At 50.5% G+C, this 19482-nt stretch overlaps 1 protein-coding gene and 2 pseudogenes across 1 annotated transcript; all 3 read right to left on the bottom strand.

Moving 5' to 3' along the window:
- Positions 1–4521: 4521 nt before the first annotated feature.
- On the bottom strand, positions 4522–5885 carry LOC125516641 (uncharacterized; annotated as a pseudogene).
- Positions 5886–6557: 672 nt separating this feature from the next.
- Positions 6558–8993, bottom strand: LOC125516051 (peroxidase P7). The gene is made up of 3 exons (XM_048681537.2): positions 8627–8993; positions 8340–8531; positions 6558–7546 (listed from the first exon to the last, which is right to left on the bottom strand). The coding sequence occupies exons 1-3, from the start codon at positions 8852–8854 to the stop codon at positions 6989–6991; spliced, it is 978 nt and encodes a 325-aa protein (XP_048537494.1). The 5' UTR covers positions 8855–8993; the 3' UTR covers positions 6558–6988.
- Positions 8994–14377: 5384 nt separating this feature from the next.
- LOC125516107 (uncharacterized) lies at positions 14378–15218 on the bottom strand (annotated as a pseudogene).
- Positions 15219–19482: the final 4264 nt, after the last annotated feature.

The following is a 19482-nucleotide window of genomic DNA, read 5'->3' as shown; positions in this document are numbered from 1 at the left end:
TCGTTGTCAACTTAGTCAACAAATGATTCTGACATCCATAGCCATCGGATTTACATCCAACGACCGGCATCCATCTTCAATCTCTCGTCTTCTTCCCCCAGCGCCGTCGGGACCACCTGCTCTCGCCTCCTGCTGCTAACAGCTCTGCTTAGCACGCTTCGCTGTGAAGCGCTACCCCACCACCGGTCAGGCCATCCCTCCACCCCTCCTGTTCTTCTCTACCGACTGTGGAACCACGCCGCACCAGAACCATTTAACCCTCGTACACCTCTCCGTCTGCGACTCCACTCCCGCGTCTTTCCATCTCCGACTTGTTGTTGTCCGGGGCCTCGCCGTCGTCCACCACCTTAGATGCGCTCGACGCGGCATGGTCAACGCACAAAAAAATGAATACTCCCCCTGCTATCTGGGACCCACCATAGTTGGAGGCTGACTTGTGGGCCTACTGACGCGGATGGAGGGCTTTGTTAACTTAGTCAATATGAACGATTCTAGCTCCAGTGACCGTACGATGTCCATCCAACGGCCGTAGTGCTTATTCAACCTCTAGTCTTCTTGCTCCAGCCGCCCTAACTAGCGTCGGTCGTGCCATCTGCTCCTGCCTCCTGTGGCCGGCTCTACAGTTGCGCAGGCCTGACCGCCCCACCCTACTCCAACCTCTGGCCAGGCCATCCCTCAACTCACCCACAACCCCTGTAATTCAGCGGCAATGGCAGCCTCACACAGCAGCCGAACCAGTCAACCCTCGTACTCCTCTCAGCGTGGGCATCCACTTCCGCGTCTTCTTCGGCTCCGTGTCGTCCCCTTCCTAGGCCTCGCCGCCGTCCACCGCCTTGGTGCTCTCGGCGCAGCGTGGTCATTGTGGTCAAGGAACGACTTCCATCAGAAGAGTACTGTATGTGGAGAGGCTGAAGCAAGGAAGTGCCCCCTTATTACGCGCAAAATAATGATTCCTCCACCTGACAGCAGGGACCCACCGGACAGGCCATCGTATTTTACGAAAAAAACGTTCCCCCTGACTACTGGGACCCACCAGCTACATCTTCGCACACAAGGAAGTGTGTCCATATTACGGGCAAAAAATATGATTCTCCTCCTGATAGCTGGGACCCACCAGCTATATCTTCACACTGAAGGAAGTGCCTCCTTACCTTCCTGACAGCTGGGACCCACCCAGTCGAACCGTACGTAGGGTTGTCTGTCTGGTTGCAAACATGTACGTACATACTGGTCGGTCGGTTTGTCTGCAGGCTGCAGCGATGAACCGTGGCCGAGTAAGGAAGGGCACGTGTCGTATTAAAGGTGCCGACGTAGCATGTCACGCAGTCCCGTCAATATCATGTACACGTGCGTACAGTCAGGGTGCAAGAAAGTAAATGCAGGCAAGTACGTACATACGGGTGGGGTCTCAAACGCCTACTCGCGCATACGTACGGCCAGGGCTCCTGTAAATGGAGAGGCGGCGGAGAGCAGCGATGGCGTCTTGTTCATCGGCAGCCAACCGGCTAGGTTAGAACGAAGAAACTACGTCGTGTTCATCGGGAGGCAATGGAGTGCGTCATGTTTATCGGGAGCCAACTGGCTTGGACGGAACAGCCGAAACGAGGTCTGGCGTACCACAGAACGGACGAAGCGGCCTTCTGTTCGACCGCCTATGGTCGAATAGGGATCCTGTTTATCGGGAGGGGGCTGGTGTACCGCAAAACGGAGGAAACAGACTTCTCTTCGACCTCCTATGGTCGAAATGGGGTCTTGTTGATCGGAAGGGGTGTGGCGTGATACGGCTTGAACTACGTCGGACTTTCCCCAAAGAGAAAGGGATGATGCAGCACAGCTACGGTAGGTATTTCCCTCAGTGACGAGACCAAGGTTATCGAACCAGTAGAAGAACCATGCAACACTATGTCAACGGAGCCTACACACAAATAACAAATACCGAAGCGTGCCTTCGTCCACGACGTGTCCCCGGGTCTGGCAAGCCTGGTACGGCGCTTCATCAACTTCGTCTTTATCCGTCTACGCATGCCCGGTGCTAGCAACACCGGTGCGTGCCTTCGTCTATGATATGTCCCCGGGCTTGGCAAACCCACTGCGACGCGTCGTCACCAACATTTTCTTCCCGGCGCACCACTACTTCGACACCACTCCGCCCATGACTAACTCGGCGCCTCTTTGCGCCATGGCGACTTCCTCGACATCGGCTACCCCGACTCGACATCGACCACGGCATTCTTCGCATGACTACCTCGACCACGGCTCCATCACCATAAGCTCTCGGCTACCTCAAAAACGGCACAAAGGGCTACCGCCTGCTTGAGCAATCTCGTCGATTTCCACTCCAGCCACGACTCTGTGATGCATCGACTGTTACGACTGTGGGGGGTGTCCGTCGACTTGCCTTCGGATTCTTCTCCAGTCTCACCGTCTGCGTCACTATCGTTATGATTGCGGGGGGATGTTGAGTATCGTGATTAGTTAGGAAACATAAGATAGACTAGGAATTATTCTGGCTTGTCTTGTACTCCAAATAGATCGTATACTCCTATATATATGCCCACGAAGCTCATGCAATATATCATATTCCGCAACAATTTCATCAAATCCCTCTCTCCCTTCTAACAATACCCGCTCTGAAGGCCCCCATGTGATCCCTTAGCACCGCTCCACCATCCGCCTTGTCACCTGTTTTAGAAGTCGCACAGTTAGTGTTCTTTGTTTTTCTTTCTTTCCTTTGTTTTCACCTTCTTTCTTTATTTCACTGGGTTTTTCTTCCTTCCTTTTTTCCCTTTGTTTTCTTCAGTTTTTTCTTTCCTGGTTTTCTTTTGTTTCTTTTCCTTTTTTACACCTTTTGTCTCTGGTTTCCTTGTTTCCTTTTTTTCATCGGTCTTCTTTTGTTTCTTCCTCAGATCTCTATTTTTTCCTTCCCTATAATTCTGTGTTTTTCTTGGTTTTCTTTGTTTTTCTTTATGTTGCTTTGTCAGTTTCACCATTTTTTGTTTTCTACAACACATGTCTACTTATTTTTCAATGTACACATTTTTTTCGAAAAGGGTTTTCAGTGTACACATGGAACATTTTTAATACACATTGTACATTTCTCATACACACAATGTACATTTTTCATAGAAAGATGTTATAAACACTTTTTTGAACACATGGTCAACATTGTTTCAAATACACATCGACCATTTTTCAACGACCTTAAACATTTTCCAAACTACGACAACATTTCTTTGCAATGCATAAACATTTTTAAAACTTTCACCAACATTGTTTTTTGAAACACGTGAATAATTCTTTTAAAATGCCAAGTTTATTTTTAATGGCAATAAACATTTTTAACTCCGCAAACATTATTTTACACTGTATAAACAATTTTTAAAATGTCACAAACATTTTTTGAATGCGAGAACATTTCTTTGAAATGTCATGTACATTTCTAGTGGTACGAAACATTTTTTATAGTAAGCAAACATTTTTGGTACATTGTATACACATTTAAAAAAAATCATACATCTTTCTGACAGAAACATTTTTTTCATCGTCACAATATCTTTTAAAGCTATCAACATTTTATTTAGAATTTCGCTAACATTTCTATACTGCATTAACATTTTTAAGTGAATATATTTTTTCAAAATATTTCCATTTAGAATATAAATAAATAACGAAATTGGCATGATGTGTGAGTGACATATGTATGGTGAAACAACGTCCTACTAGGTCAGCCCACCACCGGCTCCCTGTAGGAGCTGCACACGGGCGAGGTTGCCTTTCGCCTTGCTATAAGCGAGGCATAGGCGTGCCGTCCTTTTTTGCCCCTGAAACGGTGAATAAAAGATCCCTCCTCCTCCTACCTCTGCCAGAGAAGGTTGCACGGTAGCATGAATAGAGAATGCTACACGCATGTGCAGCCATGGAGCCACCTCTTCCCCTCCATATAGGACTTAATTAATTCATCCTTTCTACATGGTTTGGACATGAAATCACCAGATACTTATACATAGAACCCATTCAGATAACTAATTTCTCACTTGAGATGCCTTCATCACTCCAACTTCACGTGGTGCGCTGGATGCCACTAGTTGACATTGATCGTCCTATTCCTCCACCTCCTAATTAAAGAAAACCCGAGGAGGGAACTGCATGTCTCATTCTCCTCCTCCTCCACTTTAGTTCATGAAGTTTGTCCTGATAAGTTCTCTATAGCCCGCACCATGCACTTCTTTCTTAGAGCATCTCCAACAGGCGCCCAACGCGCCGCACGGTAAAAATGGATTTGGCGCGCGCCCATCGTCTAGTTTGACGCGGCGCGCAGCGTTTGCTCCAACAGCCGCGCTGAAAAGCCGCGCGCGCGCAGCTCCAGCAGGCGCGGTAAAATACAGCGCGCGCTCATTCTACAATATTTTTTAAATTAAACTTATATAGATAAAAAAATGATGTAAAGATATTTTACATTGGTGCAACTACTACGGCATAGATAGATAGATAAAAACTACTACGGCATACATAGCTAGAAAACTACTCCAAGTCGCTATCATCACCATCATCACTCTCGTCGGTGTCGTCCGAGGTTGAGAGCCATATGTCGTCCCAGCGTTCATCGTCCGAGGTGAAGAATGACCTCCCACCTGCGGAGACGATGTCGCACTGCTCGTTCGCCACTGCCTTCCGCTGACGCCGGTCCACCCGCTCCGAGCGGCGCCTTACCGTCCTCTTCGTCCAGTAGGCACGCTCGGCGTCGACGTCCTCTAGGTGGCGACGGCGCCACTCCGCCATGGCTCGCTCGTCCTCTTCAGTGACGAGGAGACGACGCTGCCGCCGAGAGTGGTCGGCACGGTCCATGTCCGTGATGAGACGCGGCGGAGGGGCGAGGCACTGCGCCTCCTCGCGCGTGAAGACGTCCCGGAAATTCATCTGCGACCGGGGCCTCTACAAGCGCCACGCCGCCGCCTCGTACGCACGGGCCGCCTCGCGCGCGCTCCGGAACGTCCCGAGGCCGAGCCGGACGTCGCCGGACCGTATCTCGGCGGAGTACCAGCCGTTGGGGCGCTCGCGGACGCCGCGAAAGCCCGAAGCACCCCGGCGGCGCGGTGGTGGCGCAAAAAGCGGCGAAGCGGCGAGGTTGCGAGGAGGAGGGCGCGTGGCTGTTCTATGCGCGTGGCGAAGCGCGGGACTTTATAGGCGCGCGTGAAGCGGCGCGCCAAATCTACCACGCCGTGTGCCGCTTTCTCCCGCGCATGCGCAAACGCTTCCCGCGCGCGGTAACTTCCCGCCACCGCTGGAGCGTGTGGAACCAACCGGCGCGCGCGAAAAACTGCTTTTACCGCGCGGGCACGCGTTTTGCCGCGCCTGTTGGAGATGCTCTTAGTGCTACTGGTGACTTCATTGGCAGGCAGTGGCGGAGCGAGGAAATTAAGATTAGGGGGGCCAAATGACTCAAATTTTTTATTGGAGGGCCAAACTACACTGATACATGTTTTTCCCCTAATTTTTGCACGGTTCATCCTGAAACTAATAGCAAATCAGGGATGTTAGGGGGGGGGGGGGGGGGGGCCTGCTGGTCCCCCTGTCTCCGCCACTGTCGGGCAGGTACGTCATCTAAGTCGCTTCCCTAGCATTTATGTTCACTATAGGACTTATCTTAATATCATGTACCTCCAGGACAAGGTGGTGCATCATATCTCTGTCGCTGGCCGCCCGCACGATGGAGCCGTTCCGCTGCCACCGTTTGGGACAGACAACTCTGTCACCAGAGGACTCTTCCGGTGATTCCATCCGCGTCACGTCATACGCCAAGCTTATCATAGTATGACTTCATACTCGTCCGCAGCAGAGTATGCTTCCCCAACCACCGTCGTCGGCGTGAACCGAATGGTGCCCATCGCACTGGCATGGTTGGCTATTTTCTGAATATCTCGAGGGAAACATGAGAAATGACATATATGACTATGTTAACCAAGTGGTGGAATTAGATTGATAGTTTTTTTTAACTTGTGGCACACTTTATTAAAAAAAAATTAGTTACATCTTTAACCAGCTCGGGTAAGAGAAAACCTGGAGGTTCATCACCCCAAGAAATAACAACTTGGGAATCAAAAGACTTTCTTGCTAAAGAGTGTGCCATCATGTTTGCCTCTCTTGTGTAGTGAACAAAAGAGACTGATCCAATCCTCTTCGCCATATGGAAGCAATCAGCAAGGATAACTGTATATGGACTGAGTATTTCAGGCACCCCATTGCAAGTATTCATAAGCCCTAGGCAATCAGATTCAAAAACAACTCGTGGGCATCCTAGTTCATCCGCAAGTATCATTCCGTTTCTCGGAGTTAACCCCTCCGCTGAAGGGGCGTCGAGCACATGATTAGCTGGGTTTTAGAATAGATTTGTTCATAGTGCTTGGCTCTGTGGTCGGGCTTGGCAAGGCCCGGCCCAACCCGGTCAATGCCCTAGTTTCATAGGACGTATGTTCAGTTGAAGATCCCATCGAGAGAACTGTACTCTTACCCGCAATGCCCGGGTTTGGTACAGCCTTGATGAAACACACCACATGACATGAGCAAAGTGTCCTTTCTTATTATTAATTTCTTTCCTTGCAAAACAATCATCGTTGGAGCCACGTACGTACTTACAAAGACTTACATCTGAAACTATAATCATGATATGGTACAGATAAAGAATGCACCCGACTTACCAAAGCAATGCCGACGCCGTGACGTGTCGCCGCCGGCGACACGCACGGCCCCCCTGGTGAGCAATCAAAACTTGACGAGAAAAAAGACATGCACGAGCCCCGGTCCCGTACGTTCCTCCCCTCACCTGACAGCGCCACTCCACCAAATCATGTCGTTGCCTTCCCTTCCTTCCTTCACACTCCACCCTCTCCCCCACCAGAAAAAAAGCAACACCGTCCGGCGGCCTAATGCTACTAGCTGGCAATGCCGAGCGAACCCCACGAATCTCGGGGAGTTCGTTCGTGGTACTCCTTTAGTTGGGCTTCCGGCAGTTGTTGCGGATCTCGCCGTTGGATCCGGTGAGCGGGCTGATGTTGCCCATCTTGATCATGGCGGTGACGAAGTCGGCCGAGAAGGCGCCGCCGTTGCCGGCGTACTGCTGCGCGATGGAGTCCACGGGCCCGCCGTTGAAGAGCTCCTGGTCCGAGTGAAGGAGGCCGAAGCGGCTCAGCAGGTTCCGGAAGTAGCCGTTGTCGAAGCGCACGGAGCTGAAGGCGTCCAGCGGGGCCAGGTTGCCGTCGCCCACGCCGCCCTGCGCCGGGCACACCTGCCGCCGCCGCGTCGCGAACCCGGCATTGATGTTGCTGTCGTTGTACACGCGCGACCGGAAGCTCGCGCACCGCGCCGCGCCGATCGTGTGCGCGCCGGACAGCGCCACCATGTCGCGGGAGTCCAGCCCCTTGGACGCGAACGCCGAGATCAGCGTGGCCGCGCTCGACGACGGCGACGGCAGGTTGCTGTTCGCCGCTGCCTGAGTCGTCGTGCGCGCGTCCCGCCGGCCCAGCGGCACCCCCCACGACGGCCCGCCCAGCTGCACATGCACGCACGTACGTCATCATCATGTGAGCAAATAGGCACATGCGGTAATCAAGCAAGTACGGATAGTAACTACATGCTCATATACTGAGCAATTATTCATACACGACAAAATTGATAGATCAAGTAGCTCAAAAGACAGTGAACTTAGTTTGTTTCCTTTCACTCCTGTTTAAGTTATAGACTTAGCATGGGTGTGCCTATTTTTTCTCAATTATTTCAGACTTTCGAGCGATGTTTGTTTAGCTAGATCGAGACAGTGTTTAGCCAAGTACGTCGTGGTGAAATGTCTACATCTGTACCATGTTCGTTATTAAAAAAAACGCGTGGTCTCAGTCTCTCTTGCTCCCAACGACAGGGGTACACGTGCATGTATTCACAGTGTAATCTCTACGTACGTCAGTGTGATGAAATGTCCACATCTGTACCATGTTCGTTACTATATAAAAAAAATGCTAACCCACATCAGAAGATCAAGTTGCCAACATCATGCATGCAGCGGCAACAACCTCACCGTAAAGCGGGTTCTGCGAGGCTAGCCCGCCCACATGTGCTGACTAGTGCTCGTTTGTCGCGCGTGCGTTGTTAAAAAGACGATGGAATAAGTGAACCCTTTTGGCCAAGGCGATCGAGTGCCTAGTTCGGCGCTTTTTCCTCTCTGAAATAATAAGGCGACAGCTAGTTCGCTGTACGGGTGTCGGCAGGCGGACGTAAATAAACAGATCTATATATCTCCACGGGGATGTCGTGCATGCGTGCATGGTAAGTAGCGAGCGAGCTTAAATTACCAGGTTAACGCCGTCGCGCGCGGCGACGGCGAGGATGTCGGCGCAGGACACGGTGCCGGGGCACGCCGCGTCGACCCGGGACTTGATGGCGTCGATCACCTCGAAGCCGCGCAGCGAGTTGGCGTTCGGCCCGGCGTTCTTCTCCCCCGTCAGCGTCGCCGAGTCGTCCAGCAGCACCGAGCCGTCGCAGCCCTGCGCGCGGCCATGGATTTGAAATGGACATGAGACCATTTGCAGCGTATGGATGGAGGTAGAAGAGTAGCAGGAAGGAACTTTCGGCGACGTACGTTGACGAAGCAGTCGTGGAAGAAGAGGCGGAGGATGGAGGCGCCCATGCGCGGCTCCTGCTGGACGGCGGACACCATGCCCGACCTCACAATGGACTCCAGGCTCGCGCAGCTGCCGCTGTAGAAGGACGTCGAGAGCTGCGCCACGGCGGCGGGGGCGAGCAGCGAGGTGACGGCGGCGAGCACCGCGGCCACGGCCACCGCTCTCCTCGACATGGCAGCTGCCATTAATGGCGAGCTTGGTATAGCAGTGCTATAGTATTAGTTCCCCCGGCCCTCCCTCGCAGCCTCTCCAGTTCCTTTACGACTTGGAGACGAGTAGCAGTGGCAGCGGTCAGTGGAGTGGTACCACCTCTAAGCTGCCGCTAACCCGTGAACTATATAGTGTCCATTCCTGCGGTTGTTACCAGGGGACCCGAAGGAAAAATGAACCATACTGATCACGGGCGGGCTGCGCAAGTTGTGAGACTGGCGAGGATCCCGTCGGCCATTCCATTCGTGACAGCTCTTAATGAGCTGCGATCCTATCATGCATCCATTATACCCTAGTACTCCTACATTATATCACACGGTCTTACGGGCGCGCCAACGGAAAATGATCGTGCCTAGAAAATGATCCTTACAAGCAACAGCACTGCACGGATTAAACTGCTCAGTTTTCTGAACACCTCCTTCCAAGAACTAACTCTTCCGTATACTGCTCCCTTTGCCCGAAATTAGTTGACGCTCACACGGATGTATCTAGATTCGTTCCGGACGGTGGAAGTGTGTATTTTGGTGTAACTATCTTTGCCTTCTGGTGTGCCCTTACAAGAGTTAGTTAGTACGGGGCGTTTGGTAATGCAGGTGGTTGGTTGGGGCTAACGAGGTCACTGTGCGCGTGGGGTCCGGCAACACCAAGCATATCATCTGGCATGTGCCTTTACGTGGCTGTTGTCAACTTTTTCTTGGACCCGGCCAGCCGAGCCCGTACGCCCCTTGATTAGGAAATGCCAAATCTCCCTCCTATCAGCACCCATCCGCACCACGTACGTAGCTTGTATCGAGACACGGCGTGCGTTGGCGCCAAATCGGTTTCTAGCGGCGCCGGCGCGTAGCCGTGTTTTCCGCACGTAAAGGTGTCGGCTCACATGCATGCGTGATTGTATTGCATTCTTCTCTTCATTAATTTTAGTATTACCGTATTTGACTACCTGGGCCCTGTGGCAGTGTGGCTTGAGGCCCTGCTCTCTCTCGATCACTTTGCACGTACCCGCAAAGGACGTGCCAGCTCACGTCCCCTCTCCTCTCACCAAACAAATCCATGCATGTCTATTTCTTTTCCTAAAGAGTGATCATTATTTCAAGACAGTGATTCCACCCGTTACAATTATTTCAAACTATTGACTTCAATCATTTCATTTCAAAAAGTGACATCTGTTATTTAATAAATTTTTGATCCAAATACCTTCATAAAAGTGATGTTAGTTTCCTTTGCTTGTTGCACTATATAACGGATGTTGTTACCTGGGAGTTAGAGCATCTCCAGCCGCGCCTCCAACAAGGCCCCCAGGCGATATTTCGGCCGTCGGCGCCGAAAAATCGGCCCAGTCGCATCTCCAAAGGACCTTTTTTCGCCGGCTCGGACCGAAATTGGCGCCGGCGGACCTAGACTGAACCCGGCGCGCTGGGGGGCGCTTGGGGGCGCCGACCGAATCGTTTTTGGCGCAAAAGTCGGCGGACCCTCCTTGGCAGCGACTCGGCTCTTCTCGCCGCTTCGTCGTCCTCATCGCCTCGGTTCCCGCTGCGAATCAATGCCAAAGTTGCCGCGTGCTGCCGCGCCGGTCAGCCTCCTCCATTGATGCCTCACTTGCGGCGCAGTGAAGACCGGACGACGCGTGTCCCTCGCCCGCCACGTGCCCTCCGGGAGGCTCAACTTCGAAGGCCGCCGCCGATGGTGGGGCGTGCCCGGCTGCATGCTGGAGGCCGTCCTCGAGTACATCAAGGGCGGCAATACGCCCAGACTGGAGTATCCCGCTCCCCCGTCATTCTCCCGCTGGCGTGGGAGCTCGTGGACGCCGAGGCGCATGGACCCAGGGGCGTCCTCCTCCTCGTCCGGCCGCTCGACCGGCTCTCCCTGCCTCCGCCCCGTCAAGCCGGAGCCCCAGGACACGCCGGTCAGCCACCGCACCCACAGCTCCGGCGTCCGCATCACCGACTCCTCCCCCACCTCTGGCCGCCTCGTCCTCGTCAGGCCAAAGGCGGAGCCCGGCCTCCCCGCGGAGTACGAGGCCATAGTCCGGCGCGGCGTCTCCGACGAGGAGAAAGTGGGCGCGGGACGACTACCTCCGCGACGAGATGGTCCGGCAGCGCCGAGCCCTGGAGGAGATAGCCGCCCGCAAGCGTGGGCGCGAGGACGAGCACGTCGTGGTGATCCTCGACAGCGACGAGGACGAGGACGCCCCCGGACCATCCAACCCGCCGCGCCAACCTGGGGAGGGGTGCAGCAGGGACGACAGCCGCAGAGGAGGCGACGACGGCAACGACGGCGACGACGACACGCAGTTCTACAGGCTCCTGGGCATGTAGAGCTTCAAGGGCGGCGGGTGGCGAGGAGCGGCGAGGGCGACGGCGGGCCGCGGCGAGTAGCTTTTTTTCTTTTTTTGTAAAATATTTTAAATATGTATGAACTCGCCGAAGTTTGGATGAATTTGCGTCTAGTTTGTGGTTTTCAAATAACTCGTGGGCGCCGTGACTGGAGGCCATCACGCCCCCAGCACGCGGTTTTCGCCGGTGCGTTCCGAGGGGCGATTTTTAGCGCCTCCTGGGGGCCAACGGCTGGAGATGCTTTTAATAAATATGTTGTCTGCATCACAATGATACAAAAGGTCGAGAGGTCTTCCATCTTTTCAAAAATAAAATAGTTTTGAAAAAAGATTTCATAGTTCACAAACTGATTCAATTACATAAATATTTAGTTTCAAACATTAAAATATTTTTTCATAAATTAAAAATAGGTTTTCACACATTAAAATAATCGGTTTCACATACTCCCTCCGTCCCAAAAATAAGTGTCTCAAACTTAGTACAAAAGTTAGTAAAAACTTGAGACACCTTAGTTTGGGATGGAGGGAGTATTTGCCATAATCGGTTTCACATATTTTAAACAATCAGTTACACACTGAAATAAAATATAAATGATATCACCAATTTCACAAATATAACATCCACTTCAGTTCCAAATCTATAAATTACCAATTATGATCAAATAGCAACTTTACAAACATTAACATCTATTTCAAATTTAAGACAAGAATTACCGGATATTACATATATTTGCTCCAGAGATCTTGACTTCCTTTTGAGTTTGAGAATAGCAAATTACTAGATACACAATGTGTCAGTTTTACTAATCTTCACTTCCATTTCAATTTGAGGTCTTCGAATGCATTTCATTTTCATAAATACAATATTGGCTAAACATTTCACAAACCAAAAACCAGCATAAAATTTGTGAAATGACGGGATATTTCACAAAATTACAATATTGGCCGAATATTTTAGTATATTCCACAACAAGGAGGGGAAGCTCAAAACATGGAAAATGAAGCAGTAATCAAGAAGAAAAGAGAGAGGGGTTTAGGGTAGGTGTCCTTAGCTCACTAGATGGGTTCCCGGCATTGAGAGATGGGCAACGCGGTGAGGTCGTGGACTAAGGTGCTCATCGGCCGTCCCACCAAATTCGGGCTGGAGCAGTAGTGGACAGGCCGACATCGCCGGTAAGACCAACAAGATTTTCGCCAATAGTACAAAGGGGAAATGGTCCCCCTTCACCACCAAAAGCAAGCATATGAGGGATTTCGTTGTGGAGGGATGATACATCCCAAATGTATCTAATTTTCTAAACATTTTTGCTCTTACTTTTGCCTCTAATTTATATGATTTGAATGAAACTAACCTGAACTGACAGAGCTTTCAGTAGAAATACTTTGGTATTATTTTTGTGTAGAAATAAAAGTGCTCGAAACTGGACATGGATTTTTGGAGATTTGTTTCAGAATATTTGAGGAATTATGGAATGAAAACGGACCAGAGGGGAGCCACCACGGGTGACACGGACAAGTGGCGCATCCCTAGGGCGCGCCACGGGGGCATGTGGGGCCCCTGGCCACCATCTTTTGGTGATTCCGCTGCCATAAAATCCTATATGTATCTAAAAAATTCCCAAAAAATCACGGAAGCTTTTCTTGAGACGGAGACACCATCACCTCATGTTCTTCCTCCAGAGATTTGACCTGTAGTCTGTTTCTGGTTACAGAAAGAGGAATTCGACACCGTCACTACAAAATTTGTGCTATTTTGTGACGAAAACCCTGGTAACGGGATATGAAATGTTGCCTAATATCATTTTATATGACGGAAGACTATCACCAGCTGTTTTTTCCCTCGGGGCAGCGCCCTTGACAACTTTAGTGACGTTATGACCTGATTTTCGGCAACATATTCGGTTGTCATTAGACATGTGCATATTCTGTAACGATTTGTAGTGTCATAGAATATAATTTGAAAACTTAAGAATTTTTTAGATATCAATTGCTTATATACTTGTGATTACACTTATCGTGCCAAGATGGTAGTCACAAGTATATATTTTGGGACAAGTTCAAGCAGTTACAAGCACGAGTGGACATGAGAGGTTTCAATGGAAAACTTCATAAAACATAAAGACGATACTTAATATCATTACATGATATGCAGAAGTTCTACGTAATTAACATGCATAATTCTAGAACCTAACAAAACTACTTGATGTTATTCATCGTCGTCGTAGTTGACCTCCTTGTTGCTGTCGTCCTCCTCCTTGTCGTCGCCATCATCCCGCCGGCATTCAGCTTCATTCGTGGCCCTACATTCGGCAATGTCTGGCGGGCATTGTCTTCCGAGATCTTGTAGGCCGCTTCGATCTCCGCTTGGGCAACGGCGCGGTGAAGCTCCCCTAATCTTGGCGCGAGGTGGTCGAGCTTGTGGTGCATGTCTACCACTTGGTGGCAGACTGCCTCCCAGAGCTTGTTGGATTGCTCCAAGAGGCAATCGCACTTGCGACCAGCTGACAAAGTTGAATCCTGTAGATCTCGGGTAGGGGGTTCCGAGCTGGTGATCTTGGCACAATGGTAACAGGACAGAGAACCTCGTGCCTCTCCTTCTATAGGACGCCAAGACTAAATGGGCTTGGGTCTCATGGGCCAATAGATATGGGCCTCTCATACAACACTAGACACTAGTGGTAGAACTTAAGGTGGCCTCCAAACCTTCACAAACACCGAGGAAGATCACAAATCGATATTTTTCGAGAAAACGCAAAAGAGTTGCGTTTCATTGCATTGAACAGGAAGACATCGGGGGTACAACCTCCAGAAAGGAGGGACACACACGCACACACACACACACACACGACCGTCCTCACCAAGTGACTACAGCTAGGTGAGGAGGTGCCCTCAACTACAGACACGCAACGACATTAGGCCTGGCCCAGCCTTGCCTCCAGCCAAAATGGCGAAGCATCGAGACTCGGAGCAACAGGGCAGCAACACTGCCATTGCCAGGCACTTCCAGGGACGAATGCAGCTTCAAGACTGCCCAAGCCGACGTACCTCGCACCCATGTGCCTAGAGAGTCGGCGGGTGAAAGGCAGGGCCTGATTGGAACTGGTGTAGCATTCATTGGGGAGCGCCGGTGCAGGCAAACGTTGCGACCTGCTCCTTGTGTAGCAATCTACGCCAGAGCGATGCATCGCCAACCACCATCTGTCGCATCAAGTACTCCACTTGCAGCCAAAGCAGCGCCATCAAGAGGGGAACGGTGTTGAGACGTCGCCGCTGCCCGGTCCGGGAGGTCGGACCTAGGATTTCTCCCGGTGCTCGAGGAGGAGGTCCGGTCAGGGTCATGCCAACGCCTCCAAGGAGGTGACGGCACCCTCGGGCGTCGCCTTTGACAGCGCAGGCCGTCGCCGCGCAGGGATTTAACCCCGACCCAAGGACGAAGACCTCAGATGCAGTGGCAGACCGGGCATGGCGAAGAATCGTCGGAGAAGACCAACACACATGGGGGAAGCCTAGAAATGTTGTCGTCGCATGAGAGGGCACCGACCAGCGCAGCTCCAGCAGGCCGGCCACCGCCGGGAGCGCGTCCAGCAGGCGGCAACAGCCACCTGCACCGCGCCGCCGCCGCGCTGGCCTACAGCCTCCGCCGGGGCACAGCGGAGCAGCAACCGTCAGGGTCACCGCGCGCGTGCTTACTAACCCAGCGGCAACCGCCGGCAGCGGCCGGGAGGGGTGGGAGGAGGGATAAGGGTGGGTGGGGGCAGAGTGATTGTCGCGGGCCTGGACGGGCTCGTGCGGCCCAGATCTGGGCGCCCTCAACTCTGTCGCACGCATCAGCGGCTGGCGGACGCCATGTCAGCGCCACCGCGCACGCAGACCACGCCATCTCGACCTCCCCGCGAGCAGACGGCCGCCCGCCGCGCCACTGCGTGCTCCCGCCGCTCCAGCGCGCGAGCACGCGAACGAGGGCCCCGCCGCCGCCGTCCACCGGTGAGGGCTTTGCCCGCCGGCATCCTCCAGCGACGGCGAGGGAAGGGAGGGGAGCCTAGGCGGCGGCTAGGGTTTCGCCTCCAGAGTCGCCCCTGGGAGCGACGCGGGGGCTGCGGGGGGGAGGGGGAGGGGGCTTTCGTCCACAAATCGATATTTCACTAGAGGATCCTACCGCCTAGGAGTCTCAAACATCCAAGAGTAACAAGATCCTCTAGGGAAACATGGGGGGGGGGGTCAAATTTCTCTTTGGTGGAAACGTAGATCATGCACTTCTCTTTTTCATTCCCCAAAAGATCAACAAGTTTTAGTGGAAGGGGAAGGAGTTCTCCAAGAATTTTGAGCTAGAACAATGAAGGGGAGAGAATGGAGTCATCACCTTCTTTGTGTGGAAGAAGATAATGGGGAACGAAGCATGAAAATAAAAAAATTCCTATGAACACCCAAGATCTAATGTAGGAGATGTATAGCAACGAGAGAGGAGTGATGTCTACATACCCTTGTAGACTGAAAGCATTAACAATCTAGAGATCGTGGTTGGCGTAGTCGTACTCGCGTCGTGACACGGTGTAGTTTATGTATTCACACACGTATTTAAGTTTCCGGTTAATACAATTCTAGCATGAATAATAAGCATTTATCATGAAAGGGAAATGTGATAATAACCAATTTATTATTGCCTCTAGGGCATATTTCCAACAGAAGGGGATATTTACAACTAGCCCCCAAATCCAACCGTTGCAACACATTTTTGTGTGGCTTGGAAGTTCCGGACAAGGTTCAGGGATTTATCTGAAGGCCCCAAAATTTTCGGGTATGGCTATGTGATAAGCAGAATGTTTGCAACAAAGGTGCAAACCTTTTGAGCTCTGTGGACCCTAATCGGACACTGCCCTTAAAGTTTTGGGCTACCTATAACCATGGAACTCCAGCTGATTTGAGGGAACTCCCTACCTCCCTCTCTCCCCCCCTCTCTCACTGTCCCTCTCTCTCTCTCTCTCTCTGATCTTGTGTATGATTGTGGGTGTGTTTTGTTTGTGCACGTGCAGTTGATTCCCACGATCTCTCCGAGGTGCACCCCCTCTTAATAGCGTGGTTGCCCTAAGGCTGGTCACGTAGCATATACTAGTATTATGCATATGATACTAGTGTATTATATTACCTCCACGATGCATAGTATCATAGTGATCTCATTTGTTATCATGCATGACACATATTAGTACATCGCTTAATATGATACGGTACCATATCATGATACTCAATCATCTCTTTCTTCATTTAATTGAATGCCACCTCACAAAAAATGCACAATTGGCATGCATGATACTATCTTAAAAGGCATTGACAAGTGCATGTTTCCCCTTTTCGGAATTGGGGGGGGGGGGGGCAACCATCCATACTTCTCTTTATGATGTCACGCCACTATTTACACACTTAAGCATGATGTTATAACACAAATTATGTTGTCATTAATATCAAAAACACTTAAGGGTGCCCTTTCACCTTTGTTTCCCCCTCGTTGTACCGAAAATTGCTTTCGGAGCTCGGCCTCCATGGAGGCCTGTTTTCGAAAAAAAACATATTTTTACATTTCAAAATTTTTTGGAAAAAATACAGACATACATAGAGACATAACATACATGTGTGTAAATTTTCACGATAAAATACGTTGAATTGAAGGCTGTGCAAAAAAGACAAATCTGTGACTTTTCAACACATGATACTATTCGTCCCAAAAGTCCATAAGTTTGTTCTTTTTGCACATATCGCATCTCAAGGTATTTCATTCTGAATTTTACACACATACACATCACATCCTTATGTACTTGTACAATTTTTTCAGATTTTTTTTAAACCAAAGGGTATCAATTTTATTTTATTTAAAAAGCTCTGCCTCCATGGAAACCGAGCTCCAGAATGCCATTTCTCCTCCTTGTACTATACTTATACCTTATATTAATATAAAAATACCATGGAACAATTCATGGCCTAAAAAGGAAGAATGTGCAGAGCTCCTGCCGCTCATTCGAAGAAAAATTACATGGCTCACAGCAACTCTAAAAGTGTCGTCATCTCGATTGCTATAATAACCGCCAGCATGACACTTTAGCAGTCACCATAATCTTTATGGAGCGCACTCCATATAGAGCTCGCTAGCCTCCATATTTGGAGGTTATGGGCATTGGCTTAGAGCCCTCACCATCCACCAACCACTTGTGTGGGAGAGAAGTTTCATCTTCCTCGTCACCTTTTGCACTAGCCTGTGGCAATTTTACAACCACTTTTTCCTGTCCCCCGCAGCTATAAAAAGACGGATGGCCCCCACTTTCCTTTTGGTCGCCCACAACCTCCACCATCACTGTCGGCGAACTGGGTGTTGGTCTCGGAGGAGGAGCGGTATCGCAGTGAAAGCTCTGATAAAATTTATATGAACTATTTTTAAAGACATACAAGGATTTCATCACTGATTTTTGTATGTGTCCCCAAAATGGTTAGCATAGTTTTTATCATTAGGTGGGGAAAAATCGGCGACCTAATGGCCAAGCAAGATGTGTGGACGCGTGCGAGATGTGTGATGCGTGGAAGAGTGGAATCGATGCCCATGTTTGAAATTGTGAGAAGCACTGGCTGGGGCATCCATGTGGATGCATGTTCTGGTGCTTCTCACAATTTTGAGTATTGGCATCGGAATCCGTCGCCGCCGCCAGAATCAGCACCACGAAGTTGAAATTGACATCAGAAACAAGTCATCGATGAAGAAATTGCCCCCGAAATACATACCTTGTCGAAAGCGTCTTTGCGCTCGTGCTCCATTTTTTTAAGAAAACTTTCAATCTATTTATCAAATATAAAGGTGGTATAAAGAATACTAGAAATAACAAAAGAATTACATCCAGATCCGTAGATCACGTAGCGACGACTACTATCACTGAAGCGAGCCGAAGGCACGATGCCATCATCGCCCCTCCCTCGCCGAAGCCGGGTAGACTTTTTTGTTGTAGACAATTTGGAAGTCGTCGTGCTAAGGCACCATAAGACCAGCGCATTAGAACAACAACTGTCGCCGATAAAGAGAAGTGTGGATCAAAAGGATCCAACATGGAGACACGTGAACTCAAACGAATGAATACCGGATCCAAGCAGCCCACCGAAGACAAACACCGACTAAATCCTATGAGATCCACCGGAGCAACACCTCCACACGCCCTCTGACTAAGCTAGACGCACCACCAGGACGGGGCTTGATGGGGAGAACCTTATTCCATCTTCAGGGAGCATCGCCACCTCGTCTTCCTGAATCCTGAGCGGGACACCAAAAAAGCACTTAAAAGTTAAGCTCTCCTGCCGGCAGGGAACATGATCCACCACACCTCCATCGCTCTAAGACCACAGGAGACGAGGTAGATTGGCAGCGCCAACAGGAGGTAGGGAAAACCTATCACCTTGTTTGCCTTGCGTAGCAAGCGAATAGTTGCGGGAAAGTTGGTCCTGATTTGATTTGTGTCGTGCTCAGATTTAACTGAATATGTTTGAAGATTTGTGGGGGGGATGAAGGCAGCCATTATGGCGCATCACTGCTTCATATGAATATGAAGATTGTCAATATGGCGAGTACGATAGAGTTGCTCTCACCAAAACTGCTTCTTGAGGGGAGTTTGGAAACTGCTGACTGACTGGGATGAGGAAACTAGACTTTAACCTGCTGCATGGGCAGTTTTCTTCTGCCAAGACTGGTGGCGGGTAAACATTGCGGCTCTCACCCGATATTCTTTCAGCTGCCATTTGGATGGACTTAATCTCTCTCATACGGGGCGGCACATTGGGAAAGAGGGAAACGTCGGGGTTTTCGATCTCATTCCATCTCCGAGAACATTCTCTCTAATCTCGTCAAGATGAATCTTCAGCGCCGAAGCTCTCCACCGAGCGGTTGTTCGATGATGGGGACGCGCCTGGCCCGAAGCCTGATTAGCTTCTTAGCTAGGTCCTATGTCCTTTGGGAGCTTCTGCACCTTGTCCTGTACATAACTGTAGTGTTTTTTGTAGGCTTCTAACCAATTAATGAATAGGCACACTGCCATTTCCTCCAGAAAAAGATAGTGGAAGGAGAGATGTCGGCGCATCTTCGACTCTTCAAGCACAAGAGCTCTCCTGAGCACTCAGATGGTCAAGAACGACCGGTCCAAGGGCTTTAACGGCCTTCTGAACGACGAAACTGACGATGAGCCGGGCTAAATTCCCATTGTGTTCGTGCGTTTTTGTAACCAGACATCTCGTGGTTACTTTTTATCT

The sequence above is a fragment of the Triticum urartu genome, chromosome 6A (genome assembly GCF_056163025.1).
Source record: "Triticum urartu cultivar PI428250 chromosome 6A, HENAU_Tu73, whole genome shotgun sequence".
NCBI classification, from domain to species: domain Eukaryota; kingdom Viridiplantae; phylum Streptophyta; class Magnoliopsida; order Poales; family Poaceae; genus Triticum; species Triticum urartu.
Note: the sequence above shows the minus strand (reverse complement) of the source record. Positions and strands in the feature narration are given on the sequence as shown.